General features: G+C 42.2%; 1 protein-coding gene across 2 annotated transcripts; it reads left to right on the top strand.

Moving 5' to 3' along the window:
• The first annotated feature begins 4,756 nt into the window (after positions 1–4,756).
• LOC134183139 (THO complex subunit 1-like) lies at positions 4,757–25,778 on the top strand. Of its 2 annotated transcripts, none has more exons than XM_062650606.1 (19): positions 4,757–4,875; positions 4,946–4,994; positions 5,089–5,184; positions 6,554–6,630; positions 6,686–6,747; positions 8,273–8,381; positions 8,438–8,517; positions 8,578–8,638; positions 14,805–14,846; positions 14,917–14,975; positions 15,162–15,228; positions 15,286–15,336; positions 21,211–21,281; positions 21,347–21,379; positions 21,443–21,571; positions 21,852–21,935; positions 21,993–22,024; positions 22,221–22,459; positions 25,541–25,778. In XM_062650606.1, exons 1-19 carry the CDS (start codon positions 4,759–4,761, stop codon positions 25,592–25,594), a joined length of 1,512 nt encoding a protein of 503 aa, XP_062506590.1. In that variant the 5' UTR covers positions 4,757–4,758; the 3' UTR covers positions 25,595–25,778. The 2 variants fall into 2 exon arrangements, with proteins under 2 accessions (XP_062506590.1, XP_062506591.1); XM_062650607.1 differs by lacking the exon at positions 25,541–25,778 and adding an exon at positions 23,116–25,520.
• The last annotated feature ends 1,195 nt before the right edge of the window (positions 25,779–26,973 follow it).

Genomic DNA, 26,973 nt, shown 5'->3' with positions numbered 1-26,973 from the left:
ATACAGTCTACACAGGACTGGTGTTGGCATGTGTTCAAATGAAGTGCAATGTGTAGCGTTTGCGTCGTCGAGAAATTTTGCGCTGGGGTCGACCCCTCGAGAGGGGACCCGGTGCGTAATTTTTAAAATTTTTTTACACAAATCTTCCTCTGTGCGTGCCGGGTGTGCGTGCCAATTTCGGTTGTGAACGGACAAAAGACGTGGCCGCCAAATGCGAACACACACACACACACACACACACACACACACACACACACACACACACACACACACACACACACAGACAATTTGAGCTTTATATATTAGATGTATCTATACAAATAGAGAGATAAAGAGCTGTTGTCACTGCTCTATGGACTTCATGGATGCAGCATCACACTACATGTACCTCTTTGCAACCAGATTAGTAGGTGCCATTTGGGGCTTGAAGCCCAGGGCACTACTGCCTTACTGGGATAGCAACTGTTCATTGTTTTAAGTAACTTGAGTCAATTCTAACACCTTGGCACTCTTTTCACTGTTTGCATACATGATTGTACTAGTGCAATGAAAAAAAAAACACAAACACTTATCTGTGATCTTTAGCATCGAGTTATTGTCATATACAATGACCTGCTAGCAAAATACAAATTTAAATTTTTTATACTAACACTGAGCAAAATACTTGTCCCAATCTTGCAAGTCAAAGACATCTTCCTAATTTTCACTACCTGGTTTAGCTAAAGTGCTTCCATTGACCTCACATATTTCAGTTTTTCTACTATGTCTACGCAGTTTGTCTTTCCACCAACATCTAATGGCACTGCTTGCATCCCACTGTGAAAGCGGAGGTCCAGCTACGCAAATGCGAACTAAATTCTCAAGACTATCTTCTCCCAGACTGCAGTGACGGTCACTCTTGATCAGGTTGAGCCTTGAAAAGATTCTTTCTACACTGCCGTTAGCAACAGGAAGTGTAAAAAGAAGTCTAACAAGAGCTAAGATGTTTGTCCACTTTCCAACATCTGCAGAATTGAAAATCTTCCACCAAATAGTTTGATAACTATCTTCGACAAGATTAAGATAGTTTCTGCCATAGCCACATAGCGCACGCCATTCATCAACAAGAACTGGGATGTCAACGCCTGCGTGTTCTAGGGGTGTTTCGAAATGATGCAGTTCTGAACAGCAGAGTCTTCATGATCTTCCTTCTTTGTCTTTTCCCAGCCATAGGTTGCCAAAACTGTAGCTGCTTCGTTTAGCAAATCTAAATGTGAGCTTTTCACACAATCCTTTAGGCAATGAAGAATAGAAGTCAAAAGAATGTTTTTTGCAACTTTAAATATTCTACGCTTCTATTGTACTTCGTGATCTTCACACCTTGATACGTTGTCTCAGCTGCCTCGTGGTGCAATCTAGTTAGTACTTTCTTGACAGTGGGTAATTCTGCAAAGTCAATGGTCTTGAGCTCATCAATGGACTTTGCAGCTTTGACCAAGGAACTGATTGCTGTGATTGTACATATGTCACCGTTTTGCAATGCCTTGCAAAGTGTGGCACATGGTCTAAGGAGATCGTGAATCATTGCACAGCCAATCAAAATTCTGCTGTCACTCCATTTTTTGCGTATCCTAAGAATTTCTGTCTATCAGTGCCCTTGATCATCTTATTCTTAGCCAAGGTAATGACATGGCCCAGATATGTACAGTAGCGTTCTACTGGCCTATTCATGGCAGCTACTTTGTGGCTAATAAATTGAGTACCACAAGATTGAATAGGTCTGTAGCCACCTCTGCTAGGAAATTCAGCTTGGTCAAAACTAGCTGCCAATGTCTGGGTGATGTCAGTCAGCTCCCGGCATTTTTTGGAGATTTTTCATAAAGGTAGTAGAGGCGTAGCATGAGTTCATCAATGTCTTTGAACAGTTGGTTTGCCTTTAGAGAATCCTTCAGAGCAAGTTTTAATCTATGTGAAAAGCACCAAACATAACTACCCATGGAACGTCCGCTTCTAAATGCCCTCTCAAGCCTCTATGTGCAAGATTGGCACTTGCACCATCACAACCAACGGCAACTAACTTTTTCCTCCATTCTTTTACTTCAACGCGTGTAAAAGATTGTTTGAGACAGTGGCACAGGCCTAGTCCTGTCGCTTGCTCTGGCTGGCAGACTGCAAGAACTTTTGTTTGTACATGAACTTTTCTGTCAGAGACAGTAGAGTTAGTTTTGAAAAAACATGCTAGAAGTACCTCTTCTTCTATGTTTTCGCGGTCAGTACTGCTGTCAATTTGAACACTGAAAAAGAGACTTTCGTTTAATGCAGTTCTTAGGTCTTCACGTAGAGATGCGGCGATGTATTTGACAAACGTGGCACAAGCTTTGTCGTGTCTGTAGTCCCTTTCCAGGTCAACCCATGCCTTTCTTCCAAGTCACACAACGGTGGCATGCTTGCTAATGACAAATTCTGTTTGGCAATAAAGTAAGCAACATCAAACTTACGTCGAATCTTAGGTTCAGTTGCAATGTCAAGGGTGGTAAGAGATTTAGCAATTGGAGAATAGTCTGTCACATGCTGTGACTGCGTTTGTCTGAGAAGAATCATGGCTCTGCGATGCATAAACGACTCTGAATGCTCTTTGAAGGAGGAAGATCGAAGGTTAGTTGAACCTTGAATAAAACTATGAGTAAAATTTCTACAGCCAATCAATTTCTCTTCGAATTGACAAACAGTGCATTTCAAGACTGTAACAAATGTTCCATTACTGTCAAAATGCAACCACTGAGTTGTGTTCATAGATCTGTCATGATCAGAGATCCACTTATTTGCTGTGTTCACTGTAACTTTTCGCTTTTAGTGCATGGTACTGTTTGCAATGATTTTTCCATATTTTCGAGTTTCATTCCCCTTGCTTTGTCAGTGCCGTCTCTAGCATCATCAAGGGAAGGGTTTGGTGGTAACAGCAGTCCTTGGTCAATTCTGGCAACAGTCCTACTTAAAGTTGATATCAGTGGCTGTTCTTGGCAAGGGTTACAACAATCATCAGCTCGGGATTCAGGTACAGTACGTTTACTGCATGGCAAGAATTAAAACAAAGATCCCTGTTTATGTTTCTTTAGTGGTGGTTGACCAGATGACTTTGACGACATACCTTGAAGGCGCTTTGATTGTGGTTTACACTTGTCAACACTAGCAGCATCACTGGCCATAGTGACAGTGGCCACACTTGAAGAAGGAAAACTAAGTTTCACTAATGGTACAAAGTGATTTGACTGAGGATTTCTATGACGGAGCAGGTTATTTCCACTACATGACCACATAATGTGACATTCAGATTGTGAAGCCATGGATCCCGAATCTAATGCCATGGTACTGGTGCCTTCTGATAGTTGGGGAGAAAATGTTGTATTCATGTATGCTTGGCAGGCAAGAGTAAATTTTGAGGGATATACAGAAATAAGGTTCCGGCCCAAAACAGTGGCTAGAGCTGCTATTTCTGCCATTCCTGACCATTCACCAATTTTGCACCGGGACAGCACTTTCACACCTCAGTCCATGCACAATTGCTTCTCTAGGAGATAGCTTTTCTTGAAGGCATTGTGAGAATACACCACTAGCCTCTTTGCCCAATTCTTGCATTAGCAAGCAGTTTACAGACAGTGATAAGGAATCTACTTCCGTTATAGTGGTAGCTCTGTGCAGAATCTGATCATCATAATACTCTGCGTTTTCATCCATTTCTTTCATCGTCAAAGTTCTTAAAATGTTATGTTGGTTCTCTTCTCCAAATGCGAAAACGCTTGCTGACCAAAAGAGGCAATTCCCATCACCTTTCACCATTACTGGTAGGTAACCAGATTGTGCTTCTTCCGGCAGAATTGATGCTGCAACTGTGTCCACTCTGAAGGAATGTAAATCAATCTTGGGAAACTCAAACACAGCCATCAGAAAACGAAAGACAGGTAAAAGTTAGGAAGCTAGACTAATAGCCTATGACACCTATCATCAGTATGTGAAACTATGCTAGAGCCTACTAATTGCATAGAAAGAGACAAGATTGCATAGTAGTTGCAGGACTACACTCAATGGATGGTTGGCCAAAGGACTGGGATGGCTGCCTTACCTAGACATATTCAAGACCTGCAACAACTGCCAGAAAAACGAATTCAACCTAATTAATTAACACAACACCTAGAATGGTAACACCAGCTGTTTGTTATTGTAAGACACCTAAAGACTTAAATGTGTTACCTTCACCTGTGACTACGTGTGATGCAGCAGACATAGAATACTGCCTTGTACATGTACACGCTAAAAGTTACATGCTCGACAGTTTGCTCTAGCTTGTTATAAACTCACATTGGTTAACAAAAAGCAAGTTTTCTTGGCTACAGTTCAAATGATTGACTGGACTAGGATGTCCGCGCATATATTCAGTTGCCCAGACAAATAGCAATCCAGCCCTTATTTTGAGCTCTGTGACAGACAATTTAATGGTGTTAGGGAATTTGTTGTCACGTGAAATGATAGTTGCTTACAAATGTAATATAGCTTTTTAAGAATCGTGCTTGGAAGCAGAATGGCATCTAACTTTGTATGCTTGCAATAAGTCGATCAGTTTGAATTTTTTAGAGCGCTCATAGCTGTGTGAAAACATAGCATCTATGATGTTCTTGTAAAGTTGTGTGAATGTGTCTCACTGTGCTCTACATTGTGTATTAATTACTAGTGGCAACTTGGAGTTATAAGAGTGTTGTTTGGTATTTTGTATTTTGTGTAGGAATGTGTTCGGCTGCACTGCCCTTTATTCTTCTTGGTGACGCCTTTGACTGTGTAACTCTGGATGTCTGTGAGAAGGCATTTTCTTATGTGGAGAAAAATGTGGCTTTATGGACATCAGTATGTTATCAGCAACCAGAGCACATTGAATGCATGATTTCTGATTTTATACTATTAATGAACATTGTAGCCTTTTCTTTACTCATATGGAAAGAACTTCCTTCTCCGGATGTGTAATGGTAAGGATTTGGGAAGATTGTGTCTGTCTGATTAATTAAGTAACAGAATTTTGGCATGTTGTTGGTTATGTGATATGGTATTGTTTGTTGTTAGATTTGTTGAGGAGATTGTCGCCATCTAGGAACACGGTGTTCTGTGGGCGAATTCAGTTGTTTCTAGCAAGAATCTTTCCTTTATCAGAAAAATCAGGTACTACAGTATTCACTTGTACTTGAAGTAGAAAATAGGATTTTAGTGAGTGTAAAACTCAACTGATATCTCAATGGCTCTTTAGGGCTGCCATAAACAGTATTTTAGTGGTAGTTAATTGTTGCAAATGTGCTTAAAAGCTCATGTTGAATTATTTTACAATATAATTTTTTGGATGCAGTCATACTTTTGACCATTGTTATCTTCTGGCATAATTATTTTATTGTAGTCTATGGTTCTTGAGGTATTAAGTGAACTAAGATGAAATAAGCTACTGGACACTCAGTGCAAGACTTAATTCCACACTTTGTTAGGGGTCGTTCAAGATTATTGACAATTTCACGAGCATACAAAGTGCTTGCTTTTCTGAAGCCGTTCCCCTTCGCGAAGTGTACGCAATATGGTTGGTGCACAATTCAATAGCTTTACCATGGTGTGAACCATCTATTAGAGGGTTGACATGTGGTCTTCAACGCTTCTGCATTGAGACAGTTCTTCTTCCATTCCAGTTGACCCGCTCAAATGATGTCATCTTAAGGTTCTCGGTCATTCAAATAGACAAAGCCGAGAGCATTGAGAAAGTCATTGTAGAGACAGCTGGGCTCTTTTTGAGTGGCTGTTGTTGTTCTAGAACAAAACTGGAGTAGACTGCCGTGGTTGTACATGTTTGCAAATTCTGTACATACGGGTGACTAGCAGGGGAACAATGCACGATGCAATTCCGGTCATGGAAAACAGAAATTGGCACGAGCCATTTGCTACCAATCAACATTTTATAAAACGTACAGAGGCCATAGCCTCCTTTCCTAGTGTGCGTTTTGTATACTTGTGAAATTGTCGATGATTTTGAACCACTCCTTACTGCATTGATAATTTGGATAGCGGTTGTAGACCAGACAGAATGCTTGCTGCTTGCTGCTGATCTGTGAAGTTAGCACTGGCAGTTACATAAGGGTTACAAACCATTAGTTGCAACAGTCTTTTATTTTCACAGAATTACAGAAACTTTTCTTTGTAGAAATACTGCATGTACAGGAATTGTGTCTAATGCAATAACTTAATCTTGACAATCTTGGTGTACTTGTCATTGTGTTGCATCTTTTACGTCTCTTTAAGTCATTGTTTTAATGTAATGTATTGTTAAACGTTTATAAGTAATGGGACTCTCTAGTATTTATTCTAACTTCAGCAGCTTTGTCATAAGTTGTCTGAAGTTAATGCTCCTGATATCTTATCTTGATTGACAGACTTTGATTTACGTGTATTGCATTTAGGATTCATGTTTTTATTTTGATGTGTTTTCGTAACTATGTAGCCTATCTGTTCATAGAATGGTTAATTTTTAATTTTTAATGATTGCTGTTATTAGGACTCAATCTAATGAGCCAATTCAATGTTGAAAATGTGACAACATTTGCTGAAGAGCCGGACACAGATACTGAGAGGGTTGTTTATGTCATATCGCTGGCAGGTAAACCATATTATGTTCTTATGTTTGCAGCTGGTTAGTGTGATAGAAGATGATGACAACAATGCAGAGGAAGGAGAGACTCCACCTGTTATGTAAGTTTTAGTGACTCTGAGCTTGCGTGACAGCGATTGCTGTTTTTCTGTCTGTAGATTAGGTTACACTGAAATTGTCAGATTAAGGTTTATCATGACAGACAGACAGGCAGGTAGACAATCTGTTGTGATTCCTTTACTTTAGTCTGTACCTTAAAACTTAGTTAGTGGTTTCTAATATATTTCTATAATATTATATTTAGATTTAAAGTCGTTTTATTAGATATTTTATAAATGCCATCAGTGGGAGTTTATTGTACTGTCGCTTCTTTGGACAAGAGACATCATGGTATTGGAGTGTTGTCCTTCGCATTGTCATCTAACTGATTCCTGTAGACTGAGAAACTTTGATGCCAGTTTTAATTTGGAGATTTGTCAATTGACAAGAGAATTGGCAATGTTAAAATTTGTCAATATTGGTTGGATGTCCCATTGTGCATGTGCATACTTATTCTAACAGTTTGTCACAATTCACCTATCACTGCCCACAGTGTGTTAATCATGGCTATTGCCAGTCTTCCTTTTTACAGTATAACTATACAAAGCTCAAAGCTGTATCTGTGGTCATCATAATTATTTACCCTGACATCTGGAGCCGTTCATTGGTGAAGGTTACATGGACTTCCACTTAGATGGGCTGCATGAGCGTGCAATACCTGCATGGAATGCCAGATGTAGACAGGGCAGAAGGAAAGAGCACACTGTGTACACATGCTATGTTGTTGTAGGTCTTCTATGTAGGAACTTGTAGGTCACCAATATTTGCCACAATTTAATAATAGACATTTTGGGTCCATTTTGCCAAATATTAGTGTCACCAAGAATTGATGTTCTGTAGTATCAGGTTGAACTTTTGGGACATTGGCTTCATGTGAAAAGAACGCGTATCTGTGACCAAACTATTATGCCTGAAGCAATACGTCATTCATTTGCACATAGGTATTGCCTATTATATTAGGAGAGGCTGTGGATAGCACAGTTGGTATTACCAAGGTGATTTTTCATTACGGACGCTTGAAATGGTAGGTATAGTAACGCCTCGTGGTACGTACAACCGACCTGCTAGGCAACGACATAACATGTGACCAAATAAATGTCGCGTACGTTTAATATTGTGGACGTGAATCAAGCTGCATAGCTATGGCACACGGAGGGTTTGCACTGTAGTGCTTCAACAGGTTTCACACTAAGTTAAGTAACAACTGGATGGTTAGTGAATGTTGTTTAGAGGCCATATATAGTAATATGCAGCATTCTTTGCATGTTGGAACATTTTCTAAAATATGTACATGCTTGAAGTGATTTCATGATTAGTGTTTGCTGTTCTCAGAGCATTGCATCGATCATTACATTGAGTATCTAAAAGGATACTATCATGTACCTTTTTGAAAACTGGCAAGGGTTTAAATCATAATCTGACAGTTTCAGTGTTTGTGATGTGCTAGCGCAGGCAGAATGGTCTCGTCTAATCCTACTGGTTTTTGTGTGCGTTATTTGTATTAATTTATTGTGTCTTTTATGCTAGTCCACATCCAATTGACTTTGAGCTGTACAAACAGTTTTGGAAGTTACAGGATTGTTTTCGAGAGCCATCAAGATGCTATTCACCAGAACATTGGAAAACACTTAAAATGGTTATCCTGTACATTTTATCTTTACAGTTAATATGTTTGTGGCTGTTTATGTCTAGAATACGGATAAAGTTCTTGAAGTCTTTGCTAGCTTTAAGCTTGGCCAGACAACTTCTGCTCCACATGTTGAAATAGGGAGGTTTGGCTATAATATCAGAAGCATCTGTTTTGTTTTCACTGATTTATATGTTCTGCGTAGTGACTCTAATGGTGATGAGATGTCTCACTGCTACTTCACTAAGTATCTAACTAGTGAAAAGGTAAAGCCATGGCTGACTACTTACTGTAAAGCCATGGCTGACTACTTACTGTACTGTATTGTTTTACAACAAGTAATTAACTGAACAGAATGCATGCTTCTTTAAGTAATTAAGTACCGTAGTTTGTTTTATGTTGTCTGTATGTGTTTACTTTTCTGTGTGAATTGGTGTTTCTTTACATTGATTATGGAGGCAAAGTTGATTGTTCTGTTCTTTCTTTGTTTTGTAATTAAAGGAGAACTCTCACTAAAATCAACTAGCTCTCAGATGAAAGCTGTCACTTCCTGACACAACCCTTTGCAACCATTTACTGCAGAAGTTTACTGTAACGAAGAAATAGAGCATTGAAATTACCTGCGTAGGCGTGTTTAGTACCCGTATGTGGCGTATACGTACCTCTGATTGTTGGTTAGCAAGGAAGACCGATATCTGTGCACATTTCAAGGTAAGGGTTGTGAGACATATGGTGTCAAGTTGTGATTTATTAACTAAAGCAAACTGGGACCCCAAAGTTATCACGTAAGTATCGACTGTGGCAATACAACCTCAGAAGGAGACCCTTCTTGGATTAGCTCATAGATCATGTTTTGCTGATTCATGCCTGAACTTTGGGTGCGTTAGGAGCACTTGGTATGGTTAAACCTAAAGTAGTTGCTTCGAGAGAGTAAGATTTTGTGTACATATGGGGAATTGTCTGAACAATTTGTTGCCGATTCTATGCTTCTGTGGCTGTCTGGACTGTAGGTTTTCTGCAGGAAGATACCAGGCCTTGTATCTTTCAACAAGTTTTAGTATTTGGTGAGAGTTTTCCTCTAAAGGTCTTCATGAGAATGACAGGAAGGTTTCAGATGCATTCAATACTGTGTAATTTCTCTTTTGAAGTGGTTATATATGCCTTTTCGTATTTATTTACCTCGCCAAGGAAGGCCATTGTTTTGACAGACTAGTGGTGGGTATTTTGTCAATTCAAACCTCTAAAGAAATATTTTGTATTCAAGTTATTATAATTATAACTGTTCTGATTTTATGCATAATTTGGAAAGTAGTTTGGTAATCTAATAAATCATTTATTTAATGTGAAATATATAAGTCATTCAATGATACTAAAGTTTCTGATACATCATTTTGATTGCGTTACATTTCATGCTTGCATTTTAATATACATGAATAACGTTATCATTAGAAAACCTTCAACTGTGTCGATATGCATTATTTTAGCCATAGAATAATAGTTTGCAGAATTACGGTAGTATTAGTTGGAATATGTGTAGGTACTGGTATCAACACCAAGTGAATTGCTTATGGCTATAATGATTCGTGAGTGCTATAGAAATGCCATTTTTACTGTGTTAACGTGCTTGTTATCACAGTTAGTCTAAATGTTGTTTAAACGTGGATTGTCACTGTTTATTGTCTATTCTGTATGTCTTGTTCCATGTACGTTGTATGTAAAAGGAGATTGCTATTACCTTGAAAGAGAAATTTTAGAAGGACTGCAATTTTACAAACAGGATGTTTGACTCTAGGTGTCATTGATATGGGTGTCTGGAAAGAAGTAAAGAGCCTAATAGGCTTCCCAACTGGTTTGAAATTATCCATTGCAGATGTAAAGGGTTTTGTAGTTTTGTTACATTTTTTGCTAGAGTATGTTAGATGCAGCGGAGTTATGGTGGTTCGTAATTATGTATATAATGTTGTGCTCAACCAGATCAGTCTAGTTTGTAAAGTCTATTACAAGTACGGGAAGCAAACCCTGCTTCAGAAGTACTTAGATCATCACGGCTGTCTAGAAAGAAGACATGACTTTACGAAGGATCCGAGTAGATTCCAGAAGCACTGTTTTCTGTAAGTGCTGCAGGTTGTGATGACCTGGAATAATGTCCAGCCACCGTACAATACCTGCGTGCGCTGTGCCCAAAGCTCCCAAGACCACTGGAACCACCAGTGTTCGACAATGCCACATGAGGCGTATCTCCACTCGCAAGTCGCTGTACTTTGCCAACTTCTCAGCATGTTTCTTGCCAATGTTGCCATCAGCAGGACAGCTGATATCAATAAGAAGACAAGTGTGTGTCTTCCTATTTCTGAGACAGATGTTTGGACGATTGGCTTTGATCTTCTTGACAGTGGGGATGGTGGTATCCCACATCATAGTAATGTCATCCGTCTCCACAAGCCTATGAGGGTGATGCCGGTACCATCTGCTCTCCACTGGAACCCCAAAATGGCGACAAACATCCCAGTGAATGATGGAGGTCACCTGATTGTGTCGATCAGTGTAATCCGTCGGTGCCGAAGCACTACAGCCTGCCACAATGTGGTCGTCTGTTTCCAGGCCTACACTGCACATGCGGCAAGTAGGACTGACATCACGATGTAGAATCTTGCCATCATAGTATCGAGTCCAATGAGCTTGGTCTTGAGCAGCAACAACCAGTCCCTCAGTTGCAACAGAAAGATTCGCTGCCTTTAGCCATCCGTAGGTCTTTTTCATGTCCACAGGCGGTTGCTCAGTGAGACGGCGATACTGCCCGTGCATAGGCTTCTCGCTCCAGGACCGCACACGAAGAGAACTGCAACACGTACGGTAATGTCTCACATCTGTTTCATCCGCTTGCTCGAAGCCACCTTCAACCAAGATGGATGGATTTCTGTGTAAGCTCTGCGACTTGTCATCCTAAGCAAGACTCCTTTGCAGCTGTGCAGTAAACCGACAAGCCATGCGGTTGATCGAGTTTAAAGATTTTCCGAAGTCACACTCTCGTATCATCTGTATGAAAGGATCCGAACTGTCAGCAAGGTAACAGTTCAGCCTCACAATACAAGATTGATATGTCGACTCACTCTGTTGTAACGCCCTACTCCCATCACTGCAAGGAGCGTACAGTCGGTCAACGTCTGCAGAAGGATGGTGGACACTGTGCATAGAGAGGAGCTTTCTGGTCCGTGCAGGTCCGTGCATCCCCAATGAATGACGCCAAAACCGTAAGTGAGAACCGGTAGTGCAAACCCATTAATGGCTAGAATCTTGTTCCGACCATAGGACTCAGTCCGGAGAACCACCTTCACTCTGCGGAAGTACTCACGACGGAATCTCTCCCGCATCATGTTGTGCTAAATACCGTTACTCTCATCTACACCCAAGTACTTGTAGACTTGACCCGGTTCCAGACAGTTGATGGTGTACGTTTTCCCTACCGTCACTCCAGAGTTGTGTCCAGATAGCCTGCCATTGACAAAGTGTGCAACAGCACATTTGTCCAGACCAAATTTCATCTGGATGTCATCAGAGAAGGTACGAACTGTGTGCAACAACCCATCCAACTGATCAGAGTTTCTGCCATACATCTTCAGATCATCCATGTAAAGTAGATGACTGATGAGCTGACGTTTGGCAGTCTCACCATGCCCAGTGGTCATCCGGTAGCCGTAACCGGTTCTGTTCAACTCTTTACTCAGAGGGTTGAGAGCCATACAGAAGAGAAGTGGAGAAAGTGAGTCACCTTGAAAAATACCCCTCCTGATCTGCATAAGCCTTGTCTTGATCGTACTATTCCCGCAAGAAAGCACCATCGATGTCGTCCAACTCTTCATCACACATGACAGGAACCTACACAAGACTGGACTGATCTTATGCATCTGAAGGCATTGGAGCAACCAACTGTGTGGAACGCTGTCATAGGCTTTCTGGTAGTCCACCCAAGCCATGCTCAAGCTCTTGTGCCTGGTCTTACAGTCTTCTTCGGTAAGCAGCTTGTTGATCAACAGCTGATCCTTTGCACCAAAAGATCCCTGTCGACAACCCTTCTGCTCCAGAGCCATGAGGTTTCTCTGAACCAAATTCCCTGCAATCCTCTTCCTGATGACTGAGGTGAGGGTCTTACAGAAGACAGACAGACACGTGATAGGCCGGTAGTTTTTGGCCTGGTCAGTCTTGTCATTCTTAGGAATCAGAGTGGTTGTTCCTTGAGATAACCAGTCGGGTACAGAGTCTGGATTCTGAACCAGCAGGTTGTAGTTACAAGTCAGATCAGTGTGAAGACATGTAATACCCTTGACCCAGAAACCATAAACCTTGTCTGGACCAGGAGACTTCCAGTTCCCCATCCTTTTGAGACACGATGTGACCTCATTGTCTGAGATAGGTAACCACTGCTGCTCATCTCTTCGGTGCGTCTCGCCATCAGTTTGACATCTCAGCCAGAAGGCAGACTCATTGTGATGTACCTCAGTTTCTAGGATACCACCCCAATACTGCTCGATCTCAGACTTGGATGGCGGGGAAGTAACCTGGATAGTCTGCTTACCCAACTCTCTGTAAAACCGTCCAGCATCTCGTTGAAACAAACGGTTCTGGCGAAGTCTCTTACGATTCTTCTCCAGCCTCCTGGTCCGCTCGACCTTGGACTTAAGTTCCATTTTCAATCGATTGATGGTGACCTCACAACTCTCCGAACGGGAAATGCCCAACCGATGCCGGAGAAGTCGGAGTTCATGGAGTATACGAATGCCTGATGAACTCTTTCTAACCTCCAGCAACAGTGAGAGCACACGTCGAAGTGTGAGAATCTCCATATCCAGCCTTTGTCTCCATGTCGGTGTTTAAAAATTGGTTGACTTCGTCATCTTTAAACCCCGCCTTTTGGACACTAGTGAAGCAGCAGAGTATACCAGGTAACTGATTTCACTCATATCTGGTTCATCCTTCAACGAACTGATGATCGTGTTAATATCCCCAGCAAGTTTCAGAGTTCCACTGTTCACAAAGATCCTTGGAAGGCGTTGTCTCTCACAGATAGGAATTTGCCTGACTTTCTGCAACTCCCCAAGAAACTCTCGATAAAGTACAAGGTCCACAGCAGCATCACTATCAAGTGAAAGACCATCCTCCTTTTAGCAGCAGTCTGGACTGAGTTGAGATGTAGGAGTTTTCGTCTTTTGTAGCTGAGAAGCTATACTAGGATGTGTAGTCATCAGATCAGAGCTCACAGAGTCACAAGGGGATGGTGATTCCCTGACAGCACTGCACTGAACTGAATCCAAAGTGTCATCTACGGATAGGATATCACCACTATCTCTTGCAGATGAGCAGTCCTTAGAGAGAACGGTGACTGACTGAACAAGGGAGCCATCTTCCAAGTGATTAGCAGACTGATGATCCTTTTGCATCATTGACACAACAGGTTTTCCCCCACATGCAGCAGGCGCCATCCTGACTGAAGCCATGCAAGGTGACACATTGTCAAACAAAGGCGTGACAACTGAACAATCAGCTGATAGAGCAGAAACCACATCCAACGCTGACATCTGCACACCAGGACAAACATCAGTCGTAACAGATAACAATCATGAGACGGGCTTTCCATCCTGTGCAGCCTCGCGTTTAATCTCCTCCAACTCTGATGCAGTCAGACTTCCAGAAGTTAGGAGATATGGCTTCTAGTCTGCCAGACGCTGCTCAGAGACGTCAGTCAGAGAAGGATTTTGCTCACACCACAGCTGATGCATGGGTTTTCTGAAAGAGGAGAACTTGCACGACAACAGCACGTGGTAATAACAAAACATCACTTCTCTATTCATTTGTTGCGTCTATTTCCGTCGTCTTGTTGCATTGCCGTTCCTGTTAGCCGAAACACAAGATTCGCTAGGAACGGTGGGCATCACAGTAGTCTCGTAAGCGGGATTTGAAGCCAAATTTAAATCATACGCCGCACCAGAGATGGTTCGACCAGTCGCCCTACGCCCAGAACTATTCCTGGTCTCCCCAACAGCTCCAGTGATTCCAGAAGCCGACTTTTCGAGCCCTGTCCTGGTTTCCCAACAAGGAACGCACTCCTCAGCTAGCTCTGAGACGAGCGATACAGCTAGACGTCCATCTTCCATCAATATCCAGGACATTTTTATTTTATTTATTATGTGTCGTTATGCCCCTCTATAATGGGCAAGTGGGGTCTTTACCCCCATCTGGGCGCCCACCAACCCGGTAGGTGAGCCCAGCAGGGTACTTGTTTTTGTGTAGTCCACACGGCGATCAATGACTAGCCAATTTGATATAGATTATTATTATTATTATTATTATTATAATTTTGTATTCTGGTATATTATTGAATCACGTAATTTGTTCTTTGGAATGTTGTGTCGTATTTCATCTGATTGATGTGTTTAGTTGTTGGATCTCCAGATATACGACAGTAAATTTAGGCAGCATGTAAGCCTTGGCAGTTTGTGATATTTCATGAAGATATAACTGATGGAGAAACATGTTTGGTACTTTTTAGATTCTTGTACAGTTTCTCATTTTGTTTCAGTATCTCACGGGAACTGTCAAGTTTAAAGGGTTTGTTGTCTTTAGAACTCTATTGTCTCTGATGTGTTTGCTTTTCCTTATGCATGTTTATTCTTACTACTAGTGGATTTAATGAAACTTGTGACTGATATGTTTCTAAATTTGGCATTTATTAATAATTACTTAATTTGACAAAGAAATGTACTATGACAGCTTGTGTATCAGCAATGTATTTAGACCTGCTCATGTTTTGAATGAAGAACAACACGCATGGATTAGACAAATGACAGAAAATGTTTATGCTGTGAGATTAAATTGATAGTTACTAATGGACTTCATGCCTAATTGTTTGGTTATTCAGCTATTGAAAGACACTCCACCGGATGGGCAACAGTTTGCTAGAACAGTTGAGGTGAGCACTAATATAGATGGCTGACTGCTATGTTATAATCAAATTTGCAGTATTGAAGAACGTGGAACGTGCGTGTGTGTGTGTGTGTGTGTGTGTGCACAGTGGCTGTGCTAGCTCATACACAATGTGTTACACCATGGTCAGTACACCTGGATAACTCTGGCCAAGCTCCAGGAGGTTATAGTCTAACTAACAGGGCCGTTCCTAGGGATGGGGAGCTATCGTTGGAATACTGATGGACTTAACATTTGTCTGTGTGTGTGTGAGTGTGTGTGTGTGTGTGTGTGTGTGTGTGTGTGTGTGTGTGTGTGTGTGTGTGTGTGTGCGTGCGTGCTTGTGCATGTGTGCATGCGTGCGTGCATGCGTGGTGTGTGTGTGTGTGTGTGTGTGTGTGTGTGTGAGCACATGCACCTAAATATTTGCTGCACTATTGGTGCATTCAAAATGGTCTAATCGTAGAACAATCTTCATGTTTGGTCGTACGTAGCGACTACAAATAGTGGACAGACAGTTCATCACACACACTGCTACCGTTAATGAATATTGTGTCTTGTCAGAAGGGACCAACAGAAACCTAACTCCATGCAACGGCTTAAAGGAAATCTATTGTTTTCTGAATTATGATAATTATACGGAAACTTAACATTGCATAACCATTTATGTTCTAATGTGTTAACTCTTAGATAGATTTTACAGAAGCGCGCTTGAAAGCAAAATGGTGTCTAAATTAAATATGTAATACTTTGCAACAAGTCGATTGTTTCAGAGGGCTTATAGCTGTGGAAGTGATAGTGTAAACACAGCTTTAGTTTCTAGTATTCATTGGTTTTTCTGGTTAAATTGGAGCTAACCTACATTTTTTAATATTCTTGCTTGTCAATGTAGGGGACACATGCAAAGTAGACTTTACCTCTTTGTGTCTTGTGTTTCATTATGCTAATGTTTTGTGGATACCCCTACAAGATTAAATTATGGGGACCTCTGAAGGCAAATGTACGTATTTATTCATGTATTAGCAATAATATGGGGTTAGAGTGCTAGAAGTTGGAAAGTATCAATGGGGATATCTATAATTAATACAATGAACATTGCAATGGCAATGTTAGTCTTCTGCAATGTATTAAGAAGCAACGAGGCAGTTAGTTTGGTGCAGATGATAATACCAACCGATATGATACCACAGTTGTAGCAGTAAGTTTTGCTTGGGATGGGATCAGATCATTTGCTTTGTGTGTCGTGCTCAACCAGATCAGTCTGGTTTGTAAAGTCTATTACAAGTACCGGAAGCAAACCCTGCTTCAGAAGTACTTAGACCATCACGGCTGTCTAGAAAGAAGACATGACTTTACGAAGGATCCGAGTAGATCCCAGAAGCACTGTTTTCTGTAAGTGCTGCAGGTTGTGATGACCTGGAATAATGTCCAGCCACCGTGCAATACCTGCGTGCGCTGTGCCCAAAGCTCCCAAGACCACTGGAACCACCAGTGTTCGACAATGCCACATGCGGCTTATCTCCACTCGCAAGTCGCTGTACTTCGCCAACTTCTCAGCATGTTTCTTGCCAATGTTGCCATCAGCAGGACAGCTGATATCAATAAGAAGACAAATGTTTGTCTTCCTATTTCTGAGACAGATGTTTGGACGATTGGCTTTGATCTTCCTGGCAGTGGGGATGGTGATATCCCACATCATAGTAATGTCATCCGTCTCCACAAGCCTATCAGGATGATGCTGGTACCATCTGCTCTCCACTGGAACCCCAAAATGGCGACAAACATCCCAGTGAATGATGGAGGTCACCTGATTGTGTCGATCAGTGTAGTCCGTCGGTGTCAAAGCACTACAGGCTGCCACAATGTGGTCGACTGTTTCCAGGCCTACACTGCACATGCGGCAAGTAGGACTGACATCACGATGTAGAATCTTGCCATCATAGTACCGAGTCCGAAGAGCTTGGTCTTGAGCAGCAACAACCAGTCCCTCAGTTGCAGCAGAAAGATTCGCTGCCTTTAGCCATCCATAGGTCTCTTTCATGTCCACAGGCGGTTGCTCAGTGAGACGGCGATACTGCCCGTGCATAGGCTTCTCGCTCCAGGACCGCACACGAAGAGAACTGCAACACGTACGGTAATGTCTCGCATCTGTTTCATCCGCTTGCTCGAAGCCACCTTTAACCGAGATGGATGCATTCCTGTGTAAGTTCTGCGACTTGTCGTCCGAAACAAGACTCCTTTGCAGCTGTGCAGTAAACCGACAAGCCATGCGCTTGATCGAGTTTAAAGATTTTCCAGAGTCACACTCTCGTATCATCTGCATGAAAGGATCAGAACTGTCAGCAAGGTAACAGTTCAGCCTCACAATACAAGATTGATATGTCAACTCAATCTGTTGTAACCCCCTACCCCCATCACTGCAAAGAGCGTACAGTCGGTCAACGTCTGCAGCAGGATGGTGGACACTGTGCATAGAGAGGAGCTTTCTGGTCCGTCGATCGAGCTGCTGCAGGTCCGTGCACCCCCAATGAATGACGCCAAAACCGTAAGTGAGAATCGGTAGTGCAAACCCATTAATGGCTAGAATCTTGTTCCGACCATACAACTCAGTCCGGAGAACCACCTTCACTCTGCGGAAGTACTCACGACGGAGACTCTCCCGCATCATGTTGTGCTGAATACCGTTACTCTCATCTACACCCAAGTACTTGTAGACTTGACCCGGTTCCAGACAGTTGATGGTGTACGTTTTTCCAACCGTCACTCCAGAGTTGTGTCCAGATAGCCTGCCATTGACAAAGTGTGCAACAGCACATTTGTCCAGACCAAACTTCATCTGGATGTCATCAGAGAAGGTACAAACCGTGTGCAACAATCCGTCCAACTGATCAGAGTTTCTGCCATACATCTTCAGATCATCCATGTAAAGTAGATGACTGATGAGCTGACGTTTGGCGGTCTCACCTTGCCCAGTGGTCATCCGGTAGCCGTAACCGGTTCTGTTCAGCTCCTTGCTCAGAGGATTGAGAGCCATACAGAAGAGAAGTGGAGAAAGTGAGTCACCTTGGAAAATACCCCTCCTGATCTGCATAAGCCTTGTCTTGATCGTACTATTCCCGCAAGAAAGCACCATCGATGTCGTCCAACTCTTCATCACACGTGACAAGAACTCGCACAAGACTGGACTGATCTTATGCATCTGAAGGCATTGGAGCAACCAACTGTGTGGCACGCTGTCATAGGCTTTCTGGTAGTCCACCCAAGCCATGCTCAAGCTCTTGTGCCTGGTCTTACAGTCTTCGGTAAGCAGCTTGTTGATCAACAGCTGATCCTTTTCACCAAAAGATCCCTGTCGACAACCCTTCTGCTCCAGAGCCATGAGGTTTCTCTGATCCAAATTCCCTGCAATCCTCTTCCTGATGACTGAGGTGAGGGTCTTACAGAAGACAGACAGACACGTGATAGGCCGGTAATTTTTGGCCTGGTCAGTGTTGTCATTCTTAGGAATCAGAGTAGTTATTCCTTGAGACAACCAGTCGGGTACAGAGTCTGGATTCTGAACCAGCAGGTTGTAGTTACAAGTCAGATCAGTGTGAAGACACGTGATACGCTTGACCCAGAAACCATAAACCTTGTCTGGACCAGGAAACTTCCAGTTCCCCATCCTTTTGAGACACAATGTGACCTCATTGTCTGAGATAGGTAACCACTGCTGCTCATCTTTCCGGTGCGTCTCGCCATCAGTTTGACGTCTCAGCCAGAAGGCAGACTCATTGTGATGTGCCTCAGTTTCTAGGATACCACCCCAATACTGTTCAATCTCAGACTTGGATGGCGGGGAAGTGACCTGGATAGTCTGCTTATTCAGCTCTCTGTAAAACCGTCCAGCATCTCGTTGAAACAAACCATTCTGGCGAAGTCTCTTACGATTCTTCTCCAGCCTCCTGGTCCGCTCGACCTTGGACTTAAGTTCCATTTTCAATCGATTGATGGAGACCTCACAACTCTCCGAACAGGAAATGCCCAACCGATGCCGAAGACGTCGGAGTTCATGTAACATACGAATGCCCGATGAACCCTTTCTAACCTCCAGCAACAGTCAGAGCACACGTCGAAGTGTGAAAATCTCCCTATCCAGCCTTCGTCTCCATGTTTGTGTTTGAGAAATGGTTGACTTCGTCGTCTTTAAGCCCCGCCTTTTGGACACTAGTGAAGCAGCAGAGTATACCAGGTAACTGATTTCACTCATATCTGGTTCATCCTTCAACGAACTGATGATCGTGTTAAGATCACCAATAAGCTTCAGAGTTCCACTGTTCACAAAGATCCTTGGAAGGCGTTGTCTCTCACAGATAGGAATTTGCCTGACTTTCTGCAACTCCTCAAGAAACTCTCGACGAAGTACAAGGTCCACAGCAGCATCACAATCAAGCGAAAGACCATCCTCCGTTTGGCAGCAGTCTGGACTGAGTTGAGATGTAGGAGTTTCCATCCTTTCTAGCCGAGAAGCTATATTGGGATGTGTAGTCGTCAGATCAGAGCTCTCAGAGTCACAAGGGGATGGTGATTCCCTGACAGCACTGCACTGAACTGAATCCAAAGTGTCATCTACGGATAGGATATCACCACTATCTCTTGCAGATGAGCAGTCCTTAGAGAGAATAGTGACTGACTGAACAAGGGAGCCATCTTCCAAGTGATTAGCAAACTGATGATCCTTTTGCATCATTGACACAACAGGTTTTCCACCACATGCAGCAGGTGTCATCCTGACTGAAGCCATGCAAGGTGACACATTGTCAAACAAAGGCGTGACAACTGAGCTATCAGCTGATAGAACAGAAACCACATCCAACGCTGACATCTGCACACCAGGACAAACATCAGTCGTAACAGATAACAATCATGAGACGGGCTTTCCATCCTGTGCGGCCTCGCGTTTAATCTCCTCCAACTCTGATTCAGTCAGACTTCCAGAAGTTAGGAGATATGGCTTCTGGTCTGCCAAACGCTGCTCAGAGACGTCAGTCAGAGAAGGATTTTGCTCACACCACAGCCGATGCATGGGTTTTCTGAAAGAGGAGAACTTGCACGACAACAGCACGTGGTAATAACAAAACATCACTTCTCTATTCATTTGTTGCGTCTATTTCCGTCGTCTTGTTGCATTGCCGTTCCTGTTAGCCGAAACACAAGATTCGCTAGGAACGGTGGGCATCACAGTAGTCTCGTAAGCGGGATTTGAAGCCAAATTCAAATCAGACGCCGGACTAGAGATGGTTCGACCAGTCGCCCTACGCCCAGAACTATTCCTGGTCTTCCCAACAGCTCCAGTGATTCCAGATGCGGACTTTTCGAGCCCTGTCCTGAATTCCCGACAAGGAACGCACTCCTCAGCTAGCTCTGAGACGAACCATACAGCTAGACGTCCATCTTCCATCAATATCCGGGACTCTTATTATTAAATATTGACAAGATGTTTTAAAGTTTATTACACGGGGAGCAGACCGGCAATACGTTGATATTGACAAGTGCATTGCTGGTGTCAAGATTTTTCCACCTCAGCATCTTTGGTTGATGTATTTACACTTCTTTTGGCAAGCTGCAGACACTGACAAGGCTATTGCATCAGCTTTGTGCAAATTCCAGAAATGTTTGAATCAATAATTCAATGGAAGTCTGGCTAATTTCTGGTTTGTTGGCACTGATGTTCGTACAGCGTTGAGACTTTACTTTGAGCAGTATTATCCATTTTTGTCATATAGATGCTATTAAACCATTGTGATGTAGAGAGCTGGTTGTGTAAAGGATAATGTGATGTAGTGTTGCAGTAGATGTGATCACTGTTGTGTGTTTTACCTATTTGCATTGTATTTTGTAGCATGTTTTGACTCGAGAAGAGAACTGGATTGGATGGAAAAATGATGGTTGCAAAACATTTGTTAAGGACAAGTTGGTTAATTAGCAATTTTTAGACATGTTTCCTCTGTACGAGTAACACGTGTTTTTATGTTTAGATCAGTACCACCGAGTGCTGCTGTTAAATCAAGGTAATCTCTTGTGCAGCTACTAGATGATATGGACTAGCAGAATTTTTCTTTTTGAATGTACAGACGGTCAAGGAAGAGATTTTATCCTCCTCCTGGGTCTTCTGCAAAACGAGTAGATTTAGGCAGTCCTGAACTGACAAGACTTTGGAACTTGTGTCTAGACAACATGGAAGCTTGCTGCTTACAAGACAGGTCGTTATATTTATTACCTCATATTGAGTTTGCTGTAACTTGATCCAGTCTGTCACTGTTAGAATTTTGAGTTTTGCTTCTAGCCATTATTTGTGCAGCGGTGGCATTACTGGGTTTTCAAAAATGAAATGGCATATGCAAGAGTTATAAGACTTTTAAGACTTCAACTTGTCACTTGTCTAGTAGTCCCCGCGTACTAGAATTCGGACTAGGCCCACACAGTCCCTTGAACAACGCCACTGTTTGTTGTGCATGTGTCTGTAACCTGTGTGTTTTGTAGAGACTTCCTACCAGGAATGCATGCTTTCTTTGATGAAGCTATAGAACAAACTGATGTTGATGCTATGATTGAAGATGAGTATAAGTATGTAAGCAATGGAAATCATTCTAGTTGATACTTAAGTGTTTGTCATGTCTACAGGTTGGTCAATAACAGCAGCTTTGTGTGGCGAGGTGAGCTAATGTTTAATTACGGAATAGTCTGTTGATTGTTAGTTACTGTTTGAGTGAGTGTTGCTTGCGTATGTGTGAGTGCGTGCGTGCGTGTGTGTGTGTGTGTGTGTGTGTTTGTGTGTGTGTGTGTGTGTGTGTGTGTGTGTGTGTGTGTGTGTGTGTGTGTGTGTGTGTGTGTGACAATGATTGTTTTTAGCTTTACGACTTCTGTCACGAAGGGGCCCGACATACTTTCAAGCGAGCAGTTCTCATCAACAACATCAGACTCAAGAAAAGGAAAAGGGACAAAGTCCAACTCAGGGCATGAAAGCCATGTCACACTATGTCGAGAGTGTTACTGCTCAACTAGCTAAGGAAAAAGCACAGTTGGTTGTTCCAAATATCTGTACTACAAGCACAACTGTTGATAGTCTATCAGTGAACAATTTAGAAATGGTAAGTGACTTAGTAATGTGATACTGTATTTATTGTAATCTTGTTGAGTTGTAATGCCATTAATGTATAACTGAAGTAGTTTATAACTTTATTAGTTTAAACATTAGCTGAATAAGTTTGAACTCTTAGTCTAAATAGGTTGTGGCAGCTGGGACAACTGCTAATAACCTCAATACCGTGTTTTTGTGGGGATTTACGGGGAGTAAATGTATGTTCTTGTGAGAAAGACAATGGTTTTGCTTTGTCTTTGCACCAGTTAATTGAACTGAAACGAATTTGGTTGCAGCCGACTTTACACTTACTTGTCAATGACGTTTAGACGTCATTAACTGTGCACCTGTAGCTTATACTGTAGTTAGAAGGGTCAAAGTTTACGGTTTATCTAAAGGATGGTAGAGGAACCGCAGTTGTCTACTGATTGATAAATAATAGAATAAAGCCACAGTGCAAGAACACCTAACTAATGAAGAAGGCATAAGCTGCACAGTTAGTGTCTTAGACTATTATAATAGTGATATGAGAGGATAAGAAAACATGCTGCTGGCAACATGCTATAATAAGTTAATTAATGAGTGTCAAGACATTTCCAGTCAGCATTTAGCATTGTAAAGTTGAGAATAAAGATTTATTGACGGTAGTACTTTTTATGATACTAGATGGAATCCTCTCTATAACTTCTGGCTAGAAAACTGGCAGTATGTCATTGTACTCAAAGACCTTTGAAACTTATCATTTTATAGTAGTGATAATCATACGGTTGCTAATGATGAAGTTTACGAAGTTATATATTTATAGTAGTGATAAAGTTTGGAAAACATGATTGCTGATGATGAAGTTCGAAAGGTTTTTGAGTACCATGACATTGTTTTCGGGTGATTGTTTATAATTGCAGCTTTGCTTGTCGGTTGTCTTATGCTCTTCGCGGATGGAAACCAGATTGCATTATGATTTGTGCTTCTGTGACGGTATTCTATACGGGTAACTTGATAATGATGACAAGGATCCTATCGTACGTGCATTTTACTACTAAATGCGATCATGTGAGACCACGCGTCCCAATAGCACGTAGTTTGCTTCGCCGTCTGTCTGCCTCGCGCCGCTTGATACCGACACGCACATGCCATAAACGTTTCATTTTCACGGAGCGCTACAGCGCTAGCCCAAAAATCCTATTAGCCAGTTCCATGATGCCAAAATCAGCGCATTCTATCCGTATCGTGTATTCTAGACATACTTCTGCCTTTACGTCAGCTATGAGCCCTGGGAAACTGGACTTGTAAAATTCACGAGACTTGCGGAGTATATACATAACGTACTGTAGCTTTAAATCACATAGCGATGGGTTAACTGACTCACTGTCTGCGAGCTATGTGACTGGCTGGCTATGGGCGCGTTCGATTGATCACGGACGTCTTTTGGAAGACTCTTCCAGCCTCTCCCACTTCTTCCAGCTCCTGCAAGGATGGAAGAATCCGAGAAACGCGTACTTCGCATGTTTTGCAGTGAGCGTCTTGTGGCAAAAGTCATCGTCGGCTGTAAGTTTCATCTCTTTCTCGTCCTTAGCATTATATTTCAAGTGACTTTGAATAGATGGTGCAAGGAACAACACTAGTACTGCAAACGTTTATGATGTCGAGAAGCAACTAACTGCATGAGCTTGCACACTTGGTGCGGCTTTCTTTCAGCGAGGAAACACCATTCCGCTAACTCCAGTCTTAATTAGTCTTTTTCAATTCTATCAAAGTGTCTTTCCCAGATCTTTCAGTCTTATTTGGAAGACGTCAATCGAACGCGTCCTGTAGTCTAGTCACGCCTGTGGAATGTGCCACGCCTTCTGTGTAGTCCAATCACGGAGCAGTCTGCAGTTTTTGTGTACATGGCACAATGTACCAAGTTGGGTTGAGTATACCTGGTATGACCAAATAGAAGTTTAAGTTAACATAAAGCAAACTTGATGCGACTACACGTAACTTTGACATGAAAATGTAATTTCAATCAAGACAATTAAAGCGACTTTGTCAAGATTTATGCGCATGCTTGTGCGCTCTAGGCGTGTCACACTTCGCGCAAATCTACATCGGGACTCCTAGGACAGCGTAATGACTATAGGAAGCGTACTAGATACTGTATACGAGTACTAGAATGGTCTTCATAACGCTTGCTGTGCAATTGCGACGGCGTCCTGCCGCTTGACGTGCACCTCCGTGGATTGTCTTCTGAGATACCGATATTAACGGAGACAACTTTCGGGACTCTTGTCCTTCACGTGTGGCTTCTAAAGGGGCCTTTGTCGCCGTACAAAGGAACCGTTCGACGTCGAAAACAAACGCTATGCCTACTCTATATTTGCAAAACGTATGCGGTGTATCAAGTCGACGCGCAATGACCTAGTTAGTACGATTGACGATCGCGATCTAGCGGCAGTCAGGCATGCACTCATTGTCAAAGTACGACGAAAGTCGATCTATTGCCAAAACGTGGCAGATAACGCAATATAACTATGGTTGAAATCACACTTGCCAACGGTTCGTCGTTTTGAAGAACTTGAAAAATGTCTACGTAAATTTAAGTTTGCGGAGGCGTTCAGACGCCAGGTATCCGAGGCTAAAATCTTGACTAGAGCCGTACATAGAGACAATGGCGCTTTAAGTTTTCTTATTTCGAGATTTGGTCAATTCTATCAGCTTTGGCGTGTGCGTTAGTTTCCGCTGTCCATTCTCACCATGCATGCAGTCCTGTGTTGATCTGTCCACGTGGCTAGTCATTTGCTGCAATCCTTCTGTTGGGGAAACTGTAGTATACTGCACTCCATGCATTTGAACGTACTGCTGTAGGTATGTTGTGGCAGTACAATGTCATGTTACTGTATTGTTAGCAATACTAATTTTGACTCTTCTCTGACGAGTTTGGTGGCTTTGAGGTTTGTTTGTTAGACTTATTTATGACAATGTGCTGTATGTATACATTTAGGGTTTTATAATATAGTACGTCAATATCATACTCTTGGTGTTTATTTAATTTAACGTAGTGTTTTTAGAGTGACTGGCTGGTGTTTCTTTTGACTTCTGTTTGCCTTATTAGGACATAAAAGAAAGCCCCAAGTCAATGAAAGCATCCGAAACAGAAATTGAGTAAACGACTTAGCTTAGTTATTTACTTATACATGCAGAGACATGTGCTGTACTCGTTCATGCAGTTTGCCAGCGTTGGATTTGCCTAGGTGCATTATGTGCTGAGCTTCTCAGTTTAATATATACTATTTGATTGTGAATACCAACTATTAATATGTGAACCTTTGTCGAGCGTAGCAACAAATGAAAGCTGCGAAGCAATAGTCATTGGGAATTTCCTCTAACTGGAGTACAAATTGATTGAAACTTTGGAATCGCCCGAGTAGATTCATCTAGCTAGTAGATCGTAATATACAATTTACAAGTTAAAATCAGACACTGAACAATTTCACTTAGGGTGCGTTCGAATACTAGTTCCAGTTCTAGAACTGGAACTGCCAGAACTGTTAAGACTGTTGGAACTCTTGGTAACAAACGAACGCCTAGAACTGTCAGCAAGTTGAGCATGCGAAATGTCTCATACCTCCAGTAAGCGCACTATGAAGTAGAGTGGCGTTTCTACTCCAATAACTTGTTGTAGTCTGTTCAAACATCAGCAGGGCTTTCGCTTTCGGTTTTTTGGTACTGCTCGCCAAGGTCACTGTAATCAGTTCCAAATGTCGCTTTTTCTGGTGTTTGCCAAGCCGATGGTCGCCACAAGTATTCATTAGAACCAACAAGAAGGTCCACAACGACCTCAGCATCTGTACCCGCCATTTCACTTCGGCAGCCTTCGGGATTTGCATTTAGGGCGTGACAGTTCCAACAAGTCCAGCTCGCTAGGCAGAACTGCTGGAACTACCAATCAAACGCTATAGCACTTTGTTCCCCCGCCAATTCCAGTTCTAGAACTAGTATTGGAACGCACCCTAAGACTATTAACATCTAACCTAATTAATAATCAGACAGCCAGACTGCAATTTGACACCGTGTTTATCTAGTCTACTACAGCAATCAGACCACCAATAAATTATAGAGCTCGGCTCTGGCTAAAGCCTCTATTAACTTTATTAATTAATTAGACTCCTACTGAAATCCGAATGCGATAACCAGGCTGCCCGACTATTACATGACATACTATTAGAACCGGACATACTGAATAAAACTAAGACTATTATAACATTTAATCTATTAACTAGACAGCCAGACTATAAATTGACTCGCAATGTTTATCTAGTCTCGACGTTAGGCTATCTTCGCCTTACGTGGTGGAGTAACGCTCGCGATTATGCGTAGGATTTACATTACCGGAAACGAAGTTGCCACCGTAAGGCGACGATTGGACTAGGAACACATTATGCATAAATACACTCACGTGACTTATTATCCAATTAATCAATAATCTTTATTCAATTACTCTAATGGAGTAAGCTCCTCCTGGTTCGTCATCATCACCTCTCATTC

Source organism: Corticium candelabrum, chromosome 8 (genome assembly GCF_963422355.1).
Source record: "Corticium candelabrum chromosome 8, ooCorCand1.1, whole genome shotgun sequence".
NCBI lineage: Eukaryota > Metazoa > Porifera > Homoscleromorpha > Homosclerophorida > Plakinidae > Corticium > Corticium candelabrum.
This window is presented reverse-complemented; position numbering and strand designations above follow the sequence as displayed.

Bases quoted from the DNA above. Each gene is read 5' to 3' on its own strand.
- LOC134183139 (XM_062650606.1), top strand. From the start codon at position 4,759: ATGTGTTCGGCTGCACTGCCCTTTATTCTTCTTGGTGACGCCTTTGAC. The intron at 15,337-21,210 runs GTGAGCACTAAT...TGTATTTTGTAG, and splicing joins AGTTTGCTAGAACAGTTGAG to CATGTTTTGACTCGAGAAGA. The intron at 21,936-21,992 runs GTATGTAAGCAA...TCATGTCTACAG, and splicing joins ATGATTGAAGATGAGTATAA to GTTGGTCAATAACAGCAGCT.